General features: G+C 38.3%; 1 protein-coding gene across 4 annotated transcripts in view; it reads left to right on the forward strand.

Moving 5' to 3' along the window:
- eno4 (enolase 4) overlaps window positions 1-15746 on the forward strand; it is a 48400-nt gene that overhangs the window by 1691 nt on the left and 30963 nt on the right. For 3 of the 4 annotated variants that reach the window (XM_043712824.1, XM_043712822.1, XM_043712823.1), the window contains exons 2-4: window positions 1733-1861; window positions 12331-12521; window positions 15044-15183. In XM_043712824.1, the coding sequence (XP_043568759.1) occupies window positions 1733-1861; window positions 12331-12521; window positions 15044-15183 (460 nt within the window). Of the gene's footprint in view, window positions 1-1732; window positions 1862-3079; window positions 3165-12330; window positions 12522-15043; window positions 15184-15746 lie in introns of those variants that run through there. The other variant, XM_043712825.1, reaches the window with a different exon arrangement.

Consider the following 15746-nt stretch of genomic DNA (forward strand, 5'->3'; position numbering starts at 1 on the left):
TCCTGCCTCCAACACACCCCATCCACCTGGACACCCCGTGCTGGCCTCTTACCTGCCCTCGATCTCTTCATAGCCAACTGCCACCGCGACATTAACCGCCTCAACCTCTCCACCCCTCTCACTCCAACCTCTCACCCTCGGAATGTGCAGCCCTCCACTCCCTCCTTTCCAACCCCAACCTCACTCTCCTACTCCTTGGATGCTGCCTGCTCTTTTCCAGCAACACATTTTCAGCTCTGATCTCCAGCATCTGCAGTCCTCACTTTCTCCTAGAAGAACTTACTATACTGACCAAGCTACGTCAATCTCACATGCTGCCCATGTACCAGCAGCTTATACAGCAAACATACAGCAGCAGGACGTCCACCAGTCCATCTACACGACTCTGCACCTGCCAATGTTTTCCCCATTCCTCCAGCTGGGAATACAGAGATCACGCTCGGTTTGGTCATACACGGATTCCCCCCACCCGCCTTGAGAAAGCAGCTCTGAGATGAACATTGGTCAAATCTATGAGTGGATGTCAGCCTCTGAGTTCAAAGATCCTCGCAGCAGCCTTTCAATGCTAGTCATCAGTGCATCCTGCACTGCAGACCGGTGTTTCCTGTATGTCACGTAACTGGATCAGAGAGATGCCATGAGGATTCTAAAGATCAGATGCCCATATCTGTGCACAAGAGATGTGTGTGGCTAGTGCTATGAGATGCTATTGTGAGGTCAGCAACATGGAAGCTGTTCACAGCCAGCAGCAATCTGAAGTCTGTCCCCAATATACCACTTCAGCTCTGATGAAGAGTCATCTGGACTTGAAATGTTAGCTCTCTTTCTCTCCATGGATGCTGTCTGACCAGCTATGATCTCCAGCATTTGTTGCAATCTGAAATCGATTAAGTGTGGAGCTGGAAATGCCCAGCAGATCAAGCAGCATTAGAGATGCAGGGAGTCAATGGTTCAGGTTAGAACCTTTCATCAGTCCTCAGTATCTGTAATCTGAAGTCATCAGATACTCAATCTGATGTCCATTTCAAGAAGTTTCAGCATCCAGTTTCCTTGCTGCAGGCATTAGGAAGGCACACGACATATTAATGTGCAATAATCTTCCTTGATAGACAACTCCCTTCAACCTCCACATCTTACTTAAAAGATGCAATGAGTTATTGCCAGTGTCTAGATGGGCCTCAATGGAGTTTGCATGCAATTCTGTCATATTTGCCACAGTTCAGGTTGTTCAGGCCTCTAAGATTCTGCCCAGTCACTGAGAAAAGGCAAATTACAAATCTTTGTATGGTTTATCATGTATAGTAATTTCCTCAGTGGCAAACGACCATGTAGCAGGAGAATGCTGGTATTTAAAATGTTTGTTCAAACACATCTTGTGCTACACCAAACTGCAAAAATTGTAGTTATTGCTACAAATAAGTATACCCAATGTAAACTGACAGTTTAACTATCACAGCAGAACAGTTTTTAAATGCAAATGTATTTGACTAAGGTCCATTTGCTCTAGATCTGATGTTCCTGTAATTGCTAGTTCCTTCATTAATGGTGTTGAAATAAGAATTTTCTGTTTCTTAAAAAGTGTACAGCTAATGAAGTTGTAAAGATGCAAATTAAATAGTAGCAAGATAGCCTTTTTTGTTCTTTGAGAGATAATTGCATTATGTTGTAATATTGGTAATTGTGCACATCTTTTAGATCTGTATGGAAATTTGTAATTTTCTTATTTTAACAGGCAAATTACTTTGCTAGCTTTGCAAAGCCAGCTGCAATAAGCAGGATTGTTGGAAAAGAGAAACTGGATTCAGCAGGCCAACAAACAGTCCAAGTGGAAGTATTATGCACTATTAAGAATTTGGAGAAGGTTTGACTGGATCTTGTAACATGTTGATGTTTTAGTTTACCTGTGATATTGACATTTTATTTTTGATTGTCGATGTTCATAATTGCCTTGTAATAAGATTTTTATTAAAAAAACATATGTGATGTTTTATATTATTATGATATTCATCTAACTTTATAAATGCTTGAGAGTATGATGGATTCCAGGTTTGTTTAAGACATTCAAAAAGGAATTTGGTGTTTCTTTACAAAGATTATAGGGAGAAGACAGGATATTGATACAGGTGAGATGCTCTTTTGAAGAGCAATTACGAAATAATTCTGCAGTATTGTGATGGTAGTCTTCAACGATTGCATTCATATATATTCAGTTTTATAAATTTAGTTTTCCCATTCATTTTATATACATTTTTAAATCTATACATTTTAGTTCACTTTTACTTCTGTGTTATTCTGGTCAAGAACCATTGTAAACTTTACAAAGAATAACCAACACTTTCAATTTTCTGATCCAATCCTACTTTAGTCTTGCTTCATTAGTTTCAGTATAAATGTCCAGTGGTACTAGACCTACCTGTGCCAGTGCTACTTTGAGTATGGCATGATGGAGAACAAAAGCTCCTAAGTTTGTTTCTTTCCTCCCTTCCCTTCACTGGTCCACTCAATGTAAGGTAAGGCAGGAATGACTTTTCTTGATATGAAGAGAGCATTTTAACGAGCATGGCATCAAGTCAATGAAAATCAAGGATAAAACTTTCCACAGGCTAAAGTATACCTGAAGATGGTTGTGGGTTTTGGAGGTCAGTCATCATAGTGTGAGGACATTGTTGTAAGATGGCTTCAGGATTGTGGTGGAGAAGTTTACAGAAATCTTAATTTGGGACAAAATTTATAGTCACTTGGACAAATGCAGTTAACTAAGGAAAGCCAACGTTGATTTGTTAAATCCAAATTATGTTGAATAATTTGTTTGAGTTTTTTTGGTGAGATTAAAGAAAGTTAGTGTCAGAAAAGCCATTGATATGCTGTACAAAAACTTCCAAAAGGAATTTGACAGTGTGCTGCATAATGTGAGCAAGGTTATGGAGTCAAAGAGACAGGAGTAACATGGTTAAAAATCACACAACACCAGTTTATAGTCCAACATGTTTAATTGGAATCACAATCACCTGGTGAAGGAGCAGCACTCCAAAAGCTAGTGCTTCCAATTAAACCTGTTGGACTATAACCTGGTGTTCTGTGATGTTTAACTTTGTACACCCCGGTCCAACACCGGCATCTCCATATCAGGAGTAACATGAAAGCTGACTGAGCAATTGGCAACAGTGAGTACTGGTTACTGGATTTGTTTTGGAATTTATGAAGATTTACAGTGGATTAGCTTTGTAGGTACAGGTTCAGAGAAAACTGCTTGATTGAAAACTTAGTGTTGTCATAAAACATTTTGTGTGATCACTTTTGATTTTTTGGCTCAATGTTTATTTGCACAGGATTAAGCTGAGTCAAGTACACGTCTTCCGTTAATGATACTTGAAAGATTTTAATAAATACAATTTCAGTTGGGTTTTAGTGATAGCATGTCCAGAAAATTATGAATGTGTTTCTTAATCAGTCCTACATTTGTCCTACATTAGTTTTGTGCAGGTATACTAGGTGAATAGCCATTGAAGTGCTATAATTTGACATGGATGTTATGAAGACCCTTGGGTAGACCTGAGTTTGGCTGGAGGGTTTGAGTGGCTTTATGCTGATGGTGGGGACATTAGTTGGTCTGGAGATAGCATAGAGGTCACAGGTAGACCTTCTGACCTTAATTTTCAACATTTCCTGAATCCAGGCAATAGATTATGATTCCTATGTGAGACTGTGAACCACAGATCATGGAGAAACTGATCGGACTGTATGAAAATTACAAGAAGCTAAAATGAATACAGTGGATGTCCAAAAGGACTTGGAGGTTCAAGCGCATACCTGTTTAAAATGTCGCAAAGAGGTGCACTTGGAGTATTGTGAGCAGATCTTGGCACCACACCTTAGGAAGGGCATATCAGCCTTGGAGGGAATACAATGTAGGTTTTCAAGAATGATACCTGGACTTTAGGGGTTAACTTATGAGGAAATATTGGACAAATTAAGCCTATTTTCTCTATAATTTAGAAGGTTAAGAGATGATCTAATTGAAACCTTAAAGTTATTAACTGGAAAAGTCAGTAGATATAGATAAACAATTTCCACTGGTTGGGAATTATAGGATCAGGTAGTGTAGTCTTACAGACCATTCAGAAGTAAAAAATAGAGATCGCTGGAAAAGCTCAATAGATAGGACAGTATCTGTAAAGAGAAATCAGAGTTATGTTTTGGGTCAAGTGACCCTTCCTCAGAGGATTAGGAAGCACTTCTACATGCCAAGGGCAGTAGATGTTTGGAACTCACATCCACAAATGGCAGTGGATGCTTGATTTTAAATCCAAGATAGATACATTTTTGTTATGCCAAGGTATTAGGAGATATGGACCAAAAGCATATATATAGACGTAGGCCACAGACCAATCACAATTTCATTGAATGATGGAACAGAGTTGAAGGACTGAATGGCCTACTCCTGTTCATATGGTCCCAAGATGCCCACAGCTACAATGGCATTGGCCACGCCTGGAGTGCAGGATAGATAGGAACAGTTAAGTAGCAGTTGGGAGCAAGAGTAAACCATTTAGCTCTTCGAGCTCATTTACCCATCTGATACGGTCCTGATCCTGAATTCTACTGTTAATTCTACTTTTCTATCTACCCTCCCAATTGCAGATTAATCCTGTAACATCAGATATTGTGATTGGAATGAAAGTCCTGGAACAATATCTCATGCTGTACTTGGTTCCTGAGTAAACTGATCACTTCAGAAAGATCTAGCGCATAACCTCTGGCCTGCTTATTCAGTGTTATACAGCCTACCATCCTTTGAAGATAGTGATTCAGTATAATCAGATTTGTGCCTGTTCCATTAGACTTCCATCAGAATTACAGCTGTGTTCTGCTGGAATAGCTGAGTCACCTCAGGATGTAGTCTTTACTTGAAAATGGCTTCAAATCATTAACATCTGTTGGTGCTTGATCTATTTAAATCTGATTGTCTGCAAATAAAGGGCAGAGAAATTTGGTGGTTGGATCTTCTGCTTGTGATCTCTACATCTAACTAAATCCTACCTATTAAATGGGAAATCACAGACAGATGATTGCAGAAGCAGAAGATTTCAGTTAGTAAGTCCATCAACATTGGAAAAAGGAAGTCATTATTTTGGGTATTGATCTTCCATCAGAATTCCAGTGTGCACACCTAGGTGAATATTAATAGGTTGCAGAAACATCCATTGAGACCACTGATGTAGTATGGAATAATTTTAACAGCCAGTTTAGGTTTAATACATACATAAACTATGTAATCTCTACATGCTCCTGTATCTTAATTTTAATCATCTGCTTTAAGTTCTTTGTCAGATAAATATATTTCACAATTTACAGTTTCCTCATGACATCCTGCTGTTACAAATCTATCTGCTGCCTGAAACTCATTTCCCCTTAAGACCTTACTTATATTAAATGCCAGCACCTCAGTCTGTTTGAAAGGACGTGAAATATCAGTGTTTTCTGCAATGTCCTGATCATTTCCATTATTGCTGTTAAAACAATTCCCCCTTGGACCTCTCCTTAAAATATCATTGATTATTTGAAAAGTCTCATTAAAGAAACAGTCTAATCTCTGTTGCTTTTAGTAAATGTCCATATGTTTTTTCTAAATTAACACTTACCTTCTTCACTTCTTCATCTCGTGTGTGTTGGTTGATAAAAACTCATAGATACATTTTTTAAAGAAAATTACTTTCTAAACAATGAGGTTTTGGAAGCATTTTTATTAAAAACTATCAAAGTGAATAAGAAGCATATGAAAATTACATAATTTGACCCATTATCCATCAGCAACTATAAAGAATATTGTGATTATTTAGCATCTCATTGGAATGCATACAGTTTGTATGCCTTTAATATAAGACATTTAGAATGTAATTTCAGCAAAAGCTGCAGAGTGGCAAATAAAATTATTAATCTTGAACTAACATTTAAATATACAATTTAAATCCTAAGTACATTTGTTTAAAAAAAAAGGATTAAAGCCTGAAATCACAAGGTGCACCAAATGCATGTGTCTGGAAGTTACCCATCTGCTTGGTACCCAGTATTTTTGGATTTTACAGCAAGGAAAATGACCAGCTTTCAAGAAGCTTCCACAAAATCAGCACAAACATTATTACATCCTCAAAAATTATGTAATTAAGTTGTTGCTAATGTCTTCCTCTTGTCCTGAGCTCTGGTCATGATCGTCAGCCAGCTGATGTATAACACCACCAGTATGTCTTGTAAATAAAACACAGGACAAATCCAACCAGCCATTTACCAGCCCATCAGTCAACTGTCCATCATCAGTAAAGGGACGGAAGGTGTCGTTAACAGTACCACCAAGCAATTCTTAACAATAATATGCTCAATAGTGCTCAGTTTGAGTTCTGCCAAGGACATCCAGCTCCTGATGTCAATATCTTTAGAAACATAAGTAGGCTATTCAGCCCCTTGAGCCTGTTCTATCATTCAATGACATCATACAGGTTTCATTTGTATAATCTTTCCTAATAAATTAACCCCTGAAATCTAGGTATCATTCTTGTAAACCTTCATTGTACTCATTGCAAAGCCACAAATCCTTCCTCAGCTGTGTTGCCTATATCTGCTGACAGTACGTCAAGTTCAGTCACTTACAAAAATCGTTGAATTCCAGAGTTGAAGTGTGAGTAACTGCCTTTGACATCAAGGCTGCATTTGACCAAATGTGATACTAAGGAGTCCCAGCAAAACTGGAGTCGATGGCAATCAAAACGAAAAGTTTGCACTGCTGGAATCGTACATGGTACAAAACGAAAATGGATGTTGTTGTTAGAGGTCATTCATATCAGCTCTGGGATATTTGTGCAGGAGTTCCTCAGGGTAGTGTCTCCCACAGTCCAACTATCTTCATCTGCTTCATTAATGACCTTCCCTTCATCACAAGGTCAGAATTCAGGATGTAGCTGATGACTGCACAATGTGCAGCATAATTTGTGATTCCTCAGACACCGAAGCTGTCCTTGTTCATGTGCAGCAAGACCTGGACAATATCCAGATTTAGGGTGGCAACTGGGAAATAATGTTCGCATCACACAAGTGTCAACCAATGATCAACTCCAACAAGAGAGAATCTAACCATTATCCCTTGATGTTTGATGGCATTGCCGTCACTGAATTCCCACACATCAATATCCTGAGGGTTAGATTAATCTGAAACTGAACTGGACTGACCATTAGAAACACTGCAGCTACAAGAACTGGTCAGAGGTTAGATTTCATCTCAGCCTCCATTTTCCTGCCTGTTCTTCATAATCTTTCGGATCACCTAACTTCCAATGTTGTCACATGACTTACGTTTATTTTTGTACTGGGTTCTGTGGTCTAGTATTTGTGTCAGCCAAGTCCCATGACTTCTCTTTATACACTCTGCAAACTCAGGTGCACTTCAGATGACTTGGATGGCGAATATCTTAAAATGTTTAAATGAAATGGCACGAAGCACACACAATCTGTTAAGCACACATTCGGAGCATGCTTCAGGACTCCTGAAGAAATGGGGTCCTTAGTGGACCCTGAAACAAAATAAGTTTGGGTTTTGTAGAAGCTTTTGCTTTCTTCATGCTTACATGCAGTGCATTCCAAACCCTTTCTACTGACTGGGAGAAGATGGTTTCTCTCACCTCACCTCACATTTGCTTCTCTTGCAAGACACTTTAAATCTGTATCTTCAGGTTCTCAATCCCTTTTTTTTTTGAGTCAGAATACTTACTGCTTTTCTACTCTGTCTAGCCCCCTTGAGATTTTGAAAATTATTTAAATCTACTCCTTGCCTTCTCTCCAAGGAAAATAATCCAAACTTTTCAAATCTTTCTTCATTCCTGGGACCATTTTTCTGCATTCTCTTGAATCCAGTCACATCCTTTTTTTATTGTGTGACACCTAGAATTATACTCAGTGCTTCAGTCTAACCTGTGTCCTTTATTAGTTCATCTCAATCTCTCTGCTATTGTGCTCTGCCCCTAGAGTCCCTGTCCTGCCACCTGACAAAACCAGGTCTCTATGCTCATACATAACCTTTTAGAATAGTACTCTTTCTTTTATACGGTTTTTCCATGTTCCTTGTACCAAGGTGTACGACCTGAATCTTCCATGCTAACAGCAGCTACAGTATATTGATTGCAATGGCTCAAGAAGGCTGCTCACCCCTACCTTCTAATGGGGCATTAAATTAATGTAGCAAATGCTGGCCTTATCAGTGTTACACACATCGCCCCTTGGATTTTTTTAAAAATCAACTTTTTGTGGTGAGCTAAGTTTGTATCAGTTGTGAGAAAACAACATCTATCGACATGACGGAGATCAAATGGAGACTGGGCAACCATTTGGTGTAACACCTTTTTTCAGTGAGGAGAGATAACACTGAGCCTCCTGTAGCTTGTCATTTCAATGTTGCAACTCCCCCACCCCCCCCCCCCCCTCCCCCGCCCCAACTCACACTCCAAACCTCCGGACCATTATCTCCTTAGCCTGCTAGAGCATTTCATTGAAACTCAACAGACCTCATGGAACAGCCTCTCATCTTTCAGTCTGACAATCTGCAGCCTTCTGTTTTTTAAACTTTGAGTTCAACCAATCTTGATCCTCTTTTTTTGCCCCCATTTTGTTGCGGTTTTTTTTGCTGGTTCTGTTTTCTTCTAGTTTCTTCCTTTTTATTTGAACAGCTGCAAACCAGTCATTCACCCCTCAGTTAGAAGCAATTTTGCTTTCTTCACTTGGCCAGAACCTATTATATTCCTATGTTTCCTTAATTCTAAAGAAGTGTTATTGATCTAAATGTTAACTCTTTCTATCTACACAGATGCTGCCTGACCAACTGAGTATTTGTAGCATATTCTGCTTTTATCTTACAGCATAATGCCAGTCAATGCATCTTGATAAGCCGGCTGCAAAATGCCATTTCATTAATCTCATAGCAAAGTAAATAAATTCAATAGCTACATTTGGATATCTGTATTCAATCATGCATCTGCCACTTAGCTAAACTTGCTGTACTATTTATACATTAATAATGGTGAGCATCATTAGCCTTCCATAATTTTGACATCAAATTTTGGCCCATTCCATCCCTCCTGCTAGTAGGTTATTCTGACCATCACTTCCCTTTTTTGATTCAGTTGCGATTATTGAATGCAATAATTTGAGAACAGGGTGCTTCCTATCTTTGAAAGACAGGAAAGTTAGGCTAGCTATAGTGTACTACAATTAGACAATTATCATTAGTCCTACAACAAACATACGCATTCAGCTTTTGGTTTGTGAATAAATTGTTGTCTTAGTATAAATATAGAAGTGCGGTAAGTAAAACAGCATTTATAGCATGCATCCTTCTGCGATATTAATTGCTTTATACATTCACTGTCTAATTCATTATGATTTAATAGAAATACAGTAGCAGTGAGGTTGAACTAATAAGGAATGAATGTTCAAATTTGGTCCCATGAATAGTTCGCTAGAACTTAGATTTCAGAATGATAGTGTGAAATTCTATTGGGTTTGTGAAGGTAGCTTTGAAGATGGGGTTGTGATTTTGAAATGTGTGCATTGAGTGTTCTATCTCACACACTCCCACCTCCAAACATTCTCGCGATGTTGAACCTTCAGCTCCTGGCCATCCTTGTGGAGATTTCACCCTCCATAATGATAGATAAAGTTTATTTGATGAGTTCAGAAAGTGACTGTATCTTGAGATCCACTACTGGTGCAATCTAATGTCTGGAGAGCTCCCTATTACCCTGAGATTTGGGCACTTATAGTGGCCTTCCTGTCCTCACAGTCCATCTATATGATTTTGAATTGAATATGCCTCCCATGGACAGCCTATTAATTATTTGCCTTCAGGAACATTGTGTAGGCAGATAGACCAGATAAACTGTATGAGTTACACATTAAATATATGTTCTAAATTGCACCTGTCCTTTATCTGAAAAATCTATTAAATGTTTGTTCTCTTGACAGCTAACTGCACTTCCTCCATACCCTCTGCACTCCCTCAGATCTTTCATGCTAGCTCCATATTCAATATGTCCCTTTGTTGCTTCCATACATATCTGCTTATCTAGTATCACAATGAACAGAACTCAAAAGCCAGAAAACGGCATTGAAAGACTTTGAAATGCTTATGCAGTAAATGAATGAACAAACATCTATTCAATTTCCACTGAAAATGTTGGTCATCTTAGAAACTCAAAGCTGACAATGAAACACACAACCATTAGACCTCAGTCTTAAAAAAACTCACTCCTTTTAAGTGCTCAGATCTGTCAAAACAAATTAAAAAATTAAACAATTCTTAAAAATATATTATTTATTATCTGATCGTAGCATTGTTAAACTAACAAAGCTCATGGTCCAATTCACAATTATGTAATTAATTTGCACTGAGCTAAATCCATTTGTGGGAATTGGAGCTCAGCCAAGTATTCATGACAAGATCCATTGCAAAACTATCATAGGTCCTCCAGAGCTCAAGATAATGTAGCCTTTAAATTCTTTGAGCTACCTGATCATTATGTAAAAAAATCGACAGATGAACTTTTGACAAAATAAGTTTTTTTTCCAAGGCTGGACTGTTAAACAGTGTGAAAATCAAAGCACAGGATCCAGACACATGAAGATCTGCTCATTGATACACATTGAATGCAGAAAAGCACATTGTCTGACTGAGAAAGTCCTTTAACAAAGTTACGTTGTCCTTGGTTTTTTTTCAAAAGGGGTTGTAAAGACAATAATGCTGAAATGGCTGACAGCAACTGCCCAAGTCAACAATGAAAGAAGGCCTTTAGTTTTTTGTTTTAAAAGCGTTCTACAATGAAAGGGCAGTGCCCAGTTCTCCCGGTTCAGGTTTTTTCTAGTTTGATTTGTTTTAGTAAGCAGTCAGAAAACTGCTGGGGACCTAAAGAAGCAGCTACAGTGAAGAGATTTCATGCTTCAACAGAGGTCTTGCCTGAACTTTCTCTCTGAAAACATTCCTGCTTATAAGAACCAGTGTTTGAATTTACCTTTTTGCCATTTTGGATGTTGCATGGATTTGAACAGCTCCTTGGTTAAGTTGTGACAGAGTTGGTTGGATTATCAAATGAACAGTGTTATTCTAAATTCTGTTTTATTTTTGTTTGTGTTCTATCCATAGTGTTTATATAAATTCTGTTTTGTTTAAAGCTGAGTAGTTCGACCAGCTTTATCACTCCTGGAATATCCACTATGCATCTGCCTAAAAGAAAAAATATAAAGGGCCTGGGCTATCTCCTTGAAACATTTTGAGGCGGTCTGGCCTGGTTCATAACAACAGAAACAAAGTAATGTGCCTGGACACTTATATACTGCTCAATTTACTGGTCACTTATCTTTTAGGGACAATGTGTTAAAACATACTTAAACATTATATAATATCTAATTATGACATTCCATTTTGGCAATAACTCTTAAACTCTCTCTAAAGTATTTCCAACTCCGAAGTCTTCTCCAAGAACAGACTAACATGTTTTACACAGGCTTCTGGAGTCCATCTGCCTCACTGAAGCTGGCAAATGTAGGAAAATTGAGACAGGTATTTAAAAATAGTAAATGTGACATCACCTGAGTACACATTGGTTCATAATTTGACACCTTTTCACTGGTGGCCAGTGGAAGTTGACTGGTACATTTATGGTTCCGTCCATCCATTTTCTGGTTTCCAACATGAGTTTCCCATATTGAGATGGTAAAATCTGACTAAGATATTTGAGTTAGGTAATCTCATTTATTATAGCATGATTTTTTAATATCTGGAGATTTATCATCGTTCAAAGAATGTTTATTCTCTCGTTCCTTTATGTCAGCTCTTTAATGCTACTGCTGGTTTTGCTTTTGGGCTCAACAAATTTGCAGTTGATTTATTACTTGACCATTGAAGAGCAGAACTTCTTTATTTCATGGAACTTTGACCAAAAATAATAATTTCATGGCAGTTGCCTGCAGAGGTTTTCAATGAATTTTAACATATCTGAGCACATTCATATTGTATACTGCAAATAATAGTGAAAGCTGAATTACGCCTACTTCACCTTGTTCTATATCAAAAACAATGTGGTGACTAGGAACTTTTCTTTATGTTTATAATCTGGATTTCATTGAAGATTAGCATACATACAACAATGTACTGCATCAAACATGACTAGACCTTTTTTAAAACCAAAGTCAGGCAACATCTCATTTACAGGAGATATACTGACATCTCAAGTTTAAATCATTACTACTCAAGATATCTGCATTAAATATGTTCTAACACAATCTGCTTTTCAGAGTATCTGTTTTACTACAATGTCTAATTCTTGTTGTGATCCTAACTACACGACCTTCGATACCATGGATAAAGAAATTGAGCTAAAGAATCTCAGTGTCCAGTTTGCCTTGGAATGGATTAATGAGCCATTGAATTCCCTACTAAAAGGGCTTTTGCCAGCTAATCAGAAACAAGTGGACAAATTTCTGAGGTACAGCTTTAGTTCTTCCAAATGTATTGTTCTTTTAAACTTCTCTAATAAAATTTCTTGCACAGAGCCTGTAAGTTATGTTTTGTGTGGGAAGACTGCTGTACCATAAGCATCGAAGCTATAATCAGCTGTCTTTCAACTTCAGTGGGTTGGTGATATAGTTCAGATGTTTAGATCAGAGTGGTGCTGGAAAAGCACAGCAGGTCAGGCAGCGTCCAAGGAGCGGGAAAATCGACATTTCGGGCAAATGCCCTTCAGATGTCAGATACCAGGCTTGCAAAGCAGGCCTTCTTCTCACCACTCAGTCAGGGCAGATGGAAGAGAGGAATGCACAATAAATGCTTCAGAGTTATGCTGAAAGCCAACACAAGAAAAGCAATAAACATAAAAGGTGTGTATGCTGAAAATCTGAAACAAAAACCAAGTGCTAGAGAAACAAAGCAGATCTGACATCATTTATGAAGAGCAACAGAGTTAATGTTTTGAGCCGATTGGCTTCATCAGCACATGATCAAAAATGGCAATATTGACATCAAATCCTGGGAGACCATCGCTCTGGACCAAACCAGATGGAGGCAGAGTCTGTGGGAAGAAATACAGCATTTTGAGACCCAATGATGACAAAATGAAGAGGAGAAGCAGAAGTGATGAAAAGGACGAACTATGACACATACTAGTAGTACATAAATAGAACTTGAACATGACAACAAATATTCTAAGTGTTATAATGTTTGTAGCCACTGAATCAACCTCATTAGCCATCTTAGGACTCTTGGTCTGGCTATGAGACATATATTTTCTTGCAATGATATTGAGAGAGGGAGTGAGTTTGATGGAAGTGAGTATGAATGTGAGAGGCATTAGTGATGATAATTGGTGCAGGAGAGATGATAGGGCTGTCCCAGTGAGTGTGTTGGCTGTGGAGAAGGCTGAAACGAGAAGTAGTTCAGGAGGTTGATGTGCAAGAGAGCCATTAAGTGGATGTGCTCCATGCAATAGTGAGACTGTAGCCCATGAAACGTGGTAAAAGGTGTGTTTCATGGCAGTGTTACAGTGAGTAATAGTAACTCTGTGGGGGTGAGGTCGCAGAGAGTAATTTTGTAGTGCTTAGCCTTCTGGAATACAGAAGGTCATTAACCTTTTTTGACATTGCTTGGCATCTCTTTTAACCTGGGACACTCATTGATCTGGGCTGCTATCTCTGACCAGACAGGGTGCATCTAGTGACATGGCGTTCTTTGCTGGGCTCAAGGAAAAAGCATTGCCCTTTGTTCGATCACCCCATTCACCACCTGCAGATCTCTGGAGGAGCCAACCTACCTTTCCCGATCATGGTGTTCAGGATAAAAGTGCAGGACCACATTGTAAAGGGGCAGTTCCTGGCTTGCAGCACGTGAAGCCTGATGGAGTTAAACATGGCGTCAATGACAGGAATGACTGCTTGAGTTGTTTGCTATCAAGGCCAGTTGGATCATTAAAGAGCTGACATGTGGATGATTGTGGAGAAAAATCTGTAGGAGTGGTCGACGCACCATGAATCTCTGACAAAAAACACTGACAAAACACTGGAAAATTTAGCCCATTAGACATCTTGACGGGGTGGATGTGGAAAGAGTTTGTGGGAGAATTTAGAACTAAGTTTCACTGTTTCTAAATAAGGGATTTAAAACAGTGATGAGCAGAAATGTTTCCTCTCAGAAGGTCATGAGTCTTTGGAAATCTCAGCCTTAAAATGTGATGAAAGCAGTATCTTTGAATTTTTTTAAGGCAGAGTTAGATAAATTCTTGATAAGAGTGAAGATGAAAGATTATCAAGGTGAGGCGGGAATGTGAAGAAATCAGATCAGCCACGCTGTAATTGAATGATGGAGTTGGTTCAAGGAGCCATGCGGCCCTCTTCTGCTCCCAACTCGTAAATTCAGATGCATGCCATAACAGAAGGAATAGAAAGAAGCAATTCATACTTTATGACACAGTACTAAAGATAGAGAGACTTGCTAAGTTATGGATATTAAACAGGAGAATGGGACTGAGTGCATTCTTTACAGAGAGTCAACATAGTGTTGACAGGCCATGTGATCTACAGCAGTGTAATGACTCTATGATTTCGTGTGAGGCTATTTCTTTCCTATTTCAGTCTAACGTAATTGTGTGTAAATCCTTACTGTATCCTTTTCTTACTGGTTAGTACATGACTCAATTATCCTTTTTAACCCAATCAATACTTCATCTTTTTATGCACAGTGTGATTGTGTCATTTGTTTTAACACAATCATTAGTTTATCTTGTTTATGCTACAGTTTGGTCTAGCAGAAACAGTGAACTAGTCTCTTCAGTATTTAACTTGCGATCTCGGAGCCCTATAGACAATCAACCATTAAATTTCAGTCCACTTTGCAGCCCCTTTAGTCAACAAATGTATTGCCACTAATTGAAAATTTTAGTCTTAAACTATTACAATTGTATGTTGGTAATGATTTGCTAATTGAGCATAGTGACAATTCTGAATTTGCTGTTTGTAGTGAATATTTTCAAAGAAAGGTGGAAGAAGATGAAGAGCAAAAGAAAAAAGATGCTGAAGTAGAGGAGGTACCAGAGCCTGAACAATCTGTTTCAACCAATCCTGTTCCTGTTGTAGACAAGAAAAAAAAACCTCTTAAAGGTCAGTCTAATTTTGAAAAGTATTTCCATAATCATAGTTCACCTTGATATTAAAAATAGTTGACTTAAATACTAAAAATAAAAATGCATTCCCAACCATTGTTTATACAGTTGTTGCAACGGATTTCATGTTGTTCAAATGTCCAAGTGTGTGTATCCAAATCACTTCAGTAACATATTTAAGTTAGCATCTCACAATGTGATTAAGTACTGGATTTAAATTTTTCACTTGCTGAATGGATTTTGCATATGGTTCTGGTAATCTAGCCTTAAAAGGAGCTGTGGGCTCAGGTGGTGAATAAGTATGATATTGGAGAACGTGAGGTCTGCAGATATTGATATTGGAGAACGTGAGGTCTGCAGAACCACAAACAAGTTTAAACAAGACTGTGAAATCAATCTCAGGTGCAACAAACTATTACCTGCAATTTATGAAGAGCTCCAAACTATCAATACAACCTAAAAGCCCATTGAGTTCTTAGAAGGTGGAATCTAGGATATCATCTCACTAGCCTAACTATTTTAATTGAAAGCTGAAAATGTGTTGCTGGAAAAGCGCAGCAG

This window comes from Chiloscyllium plagiosum, chromosome 22 (assembly GCF_004010195.1).
Source record: "Chiloscyllium plagiosum isolate BGI_BamShark_2017 chromosome 22, ASM401019v2, whole genome shotgun sequence".
Taxonomy (NCBI): Eukaryota; Metazoa; Chordata; class Chondrichthyes; order Orectolobiformes; family Hemiscylliidae; genus Chiloscyllium; species Chiloscyllium plagiosum.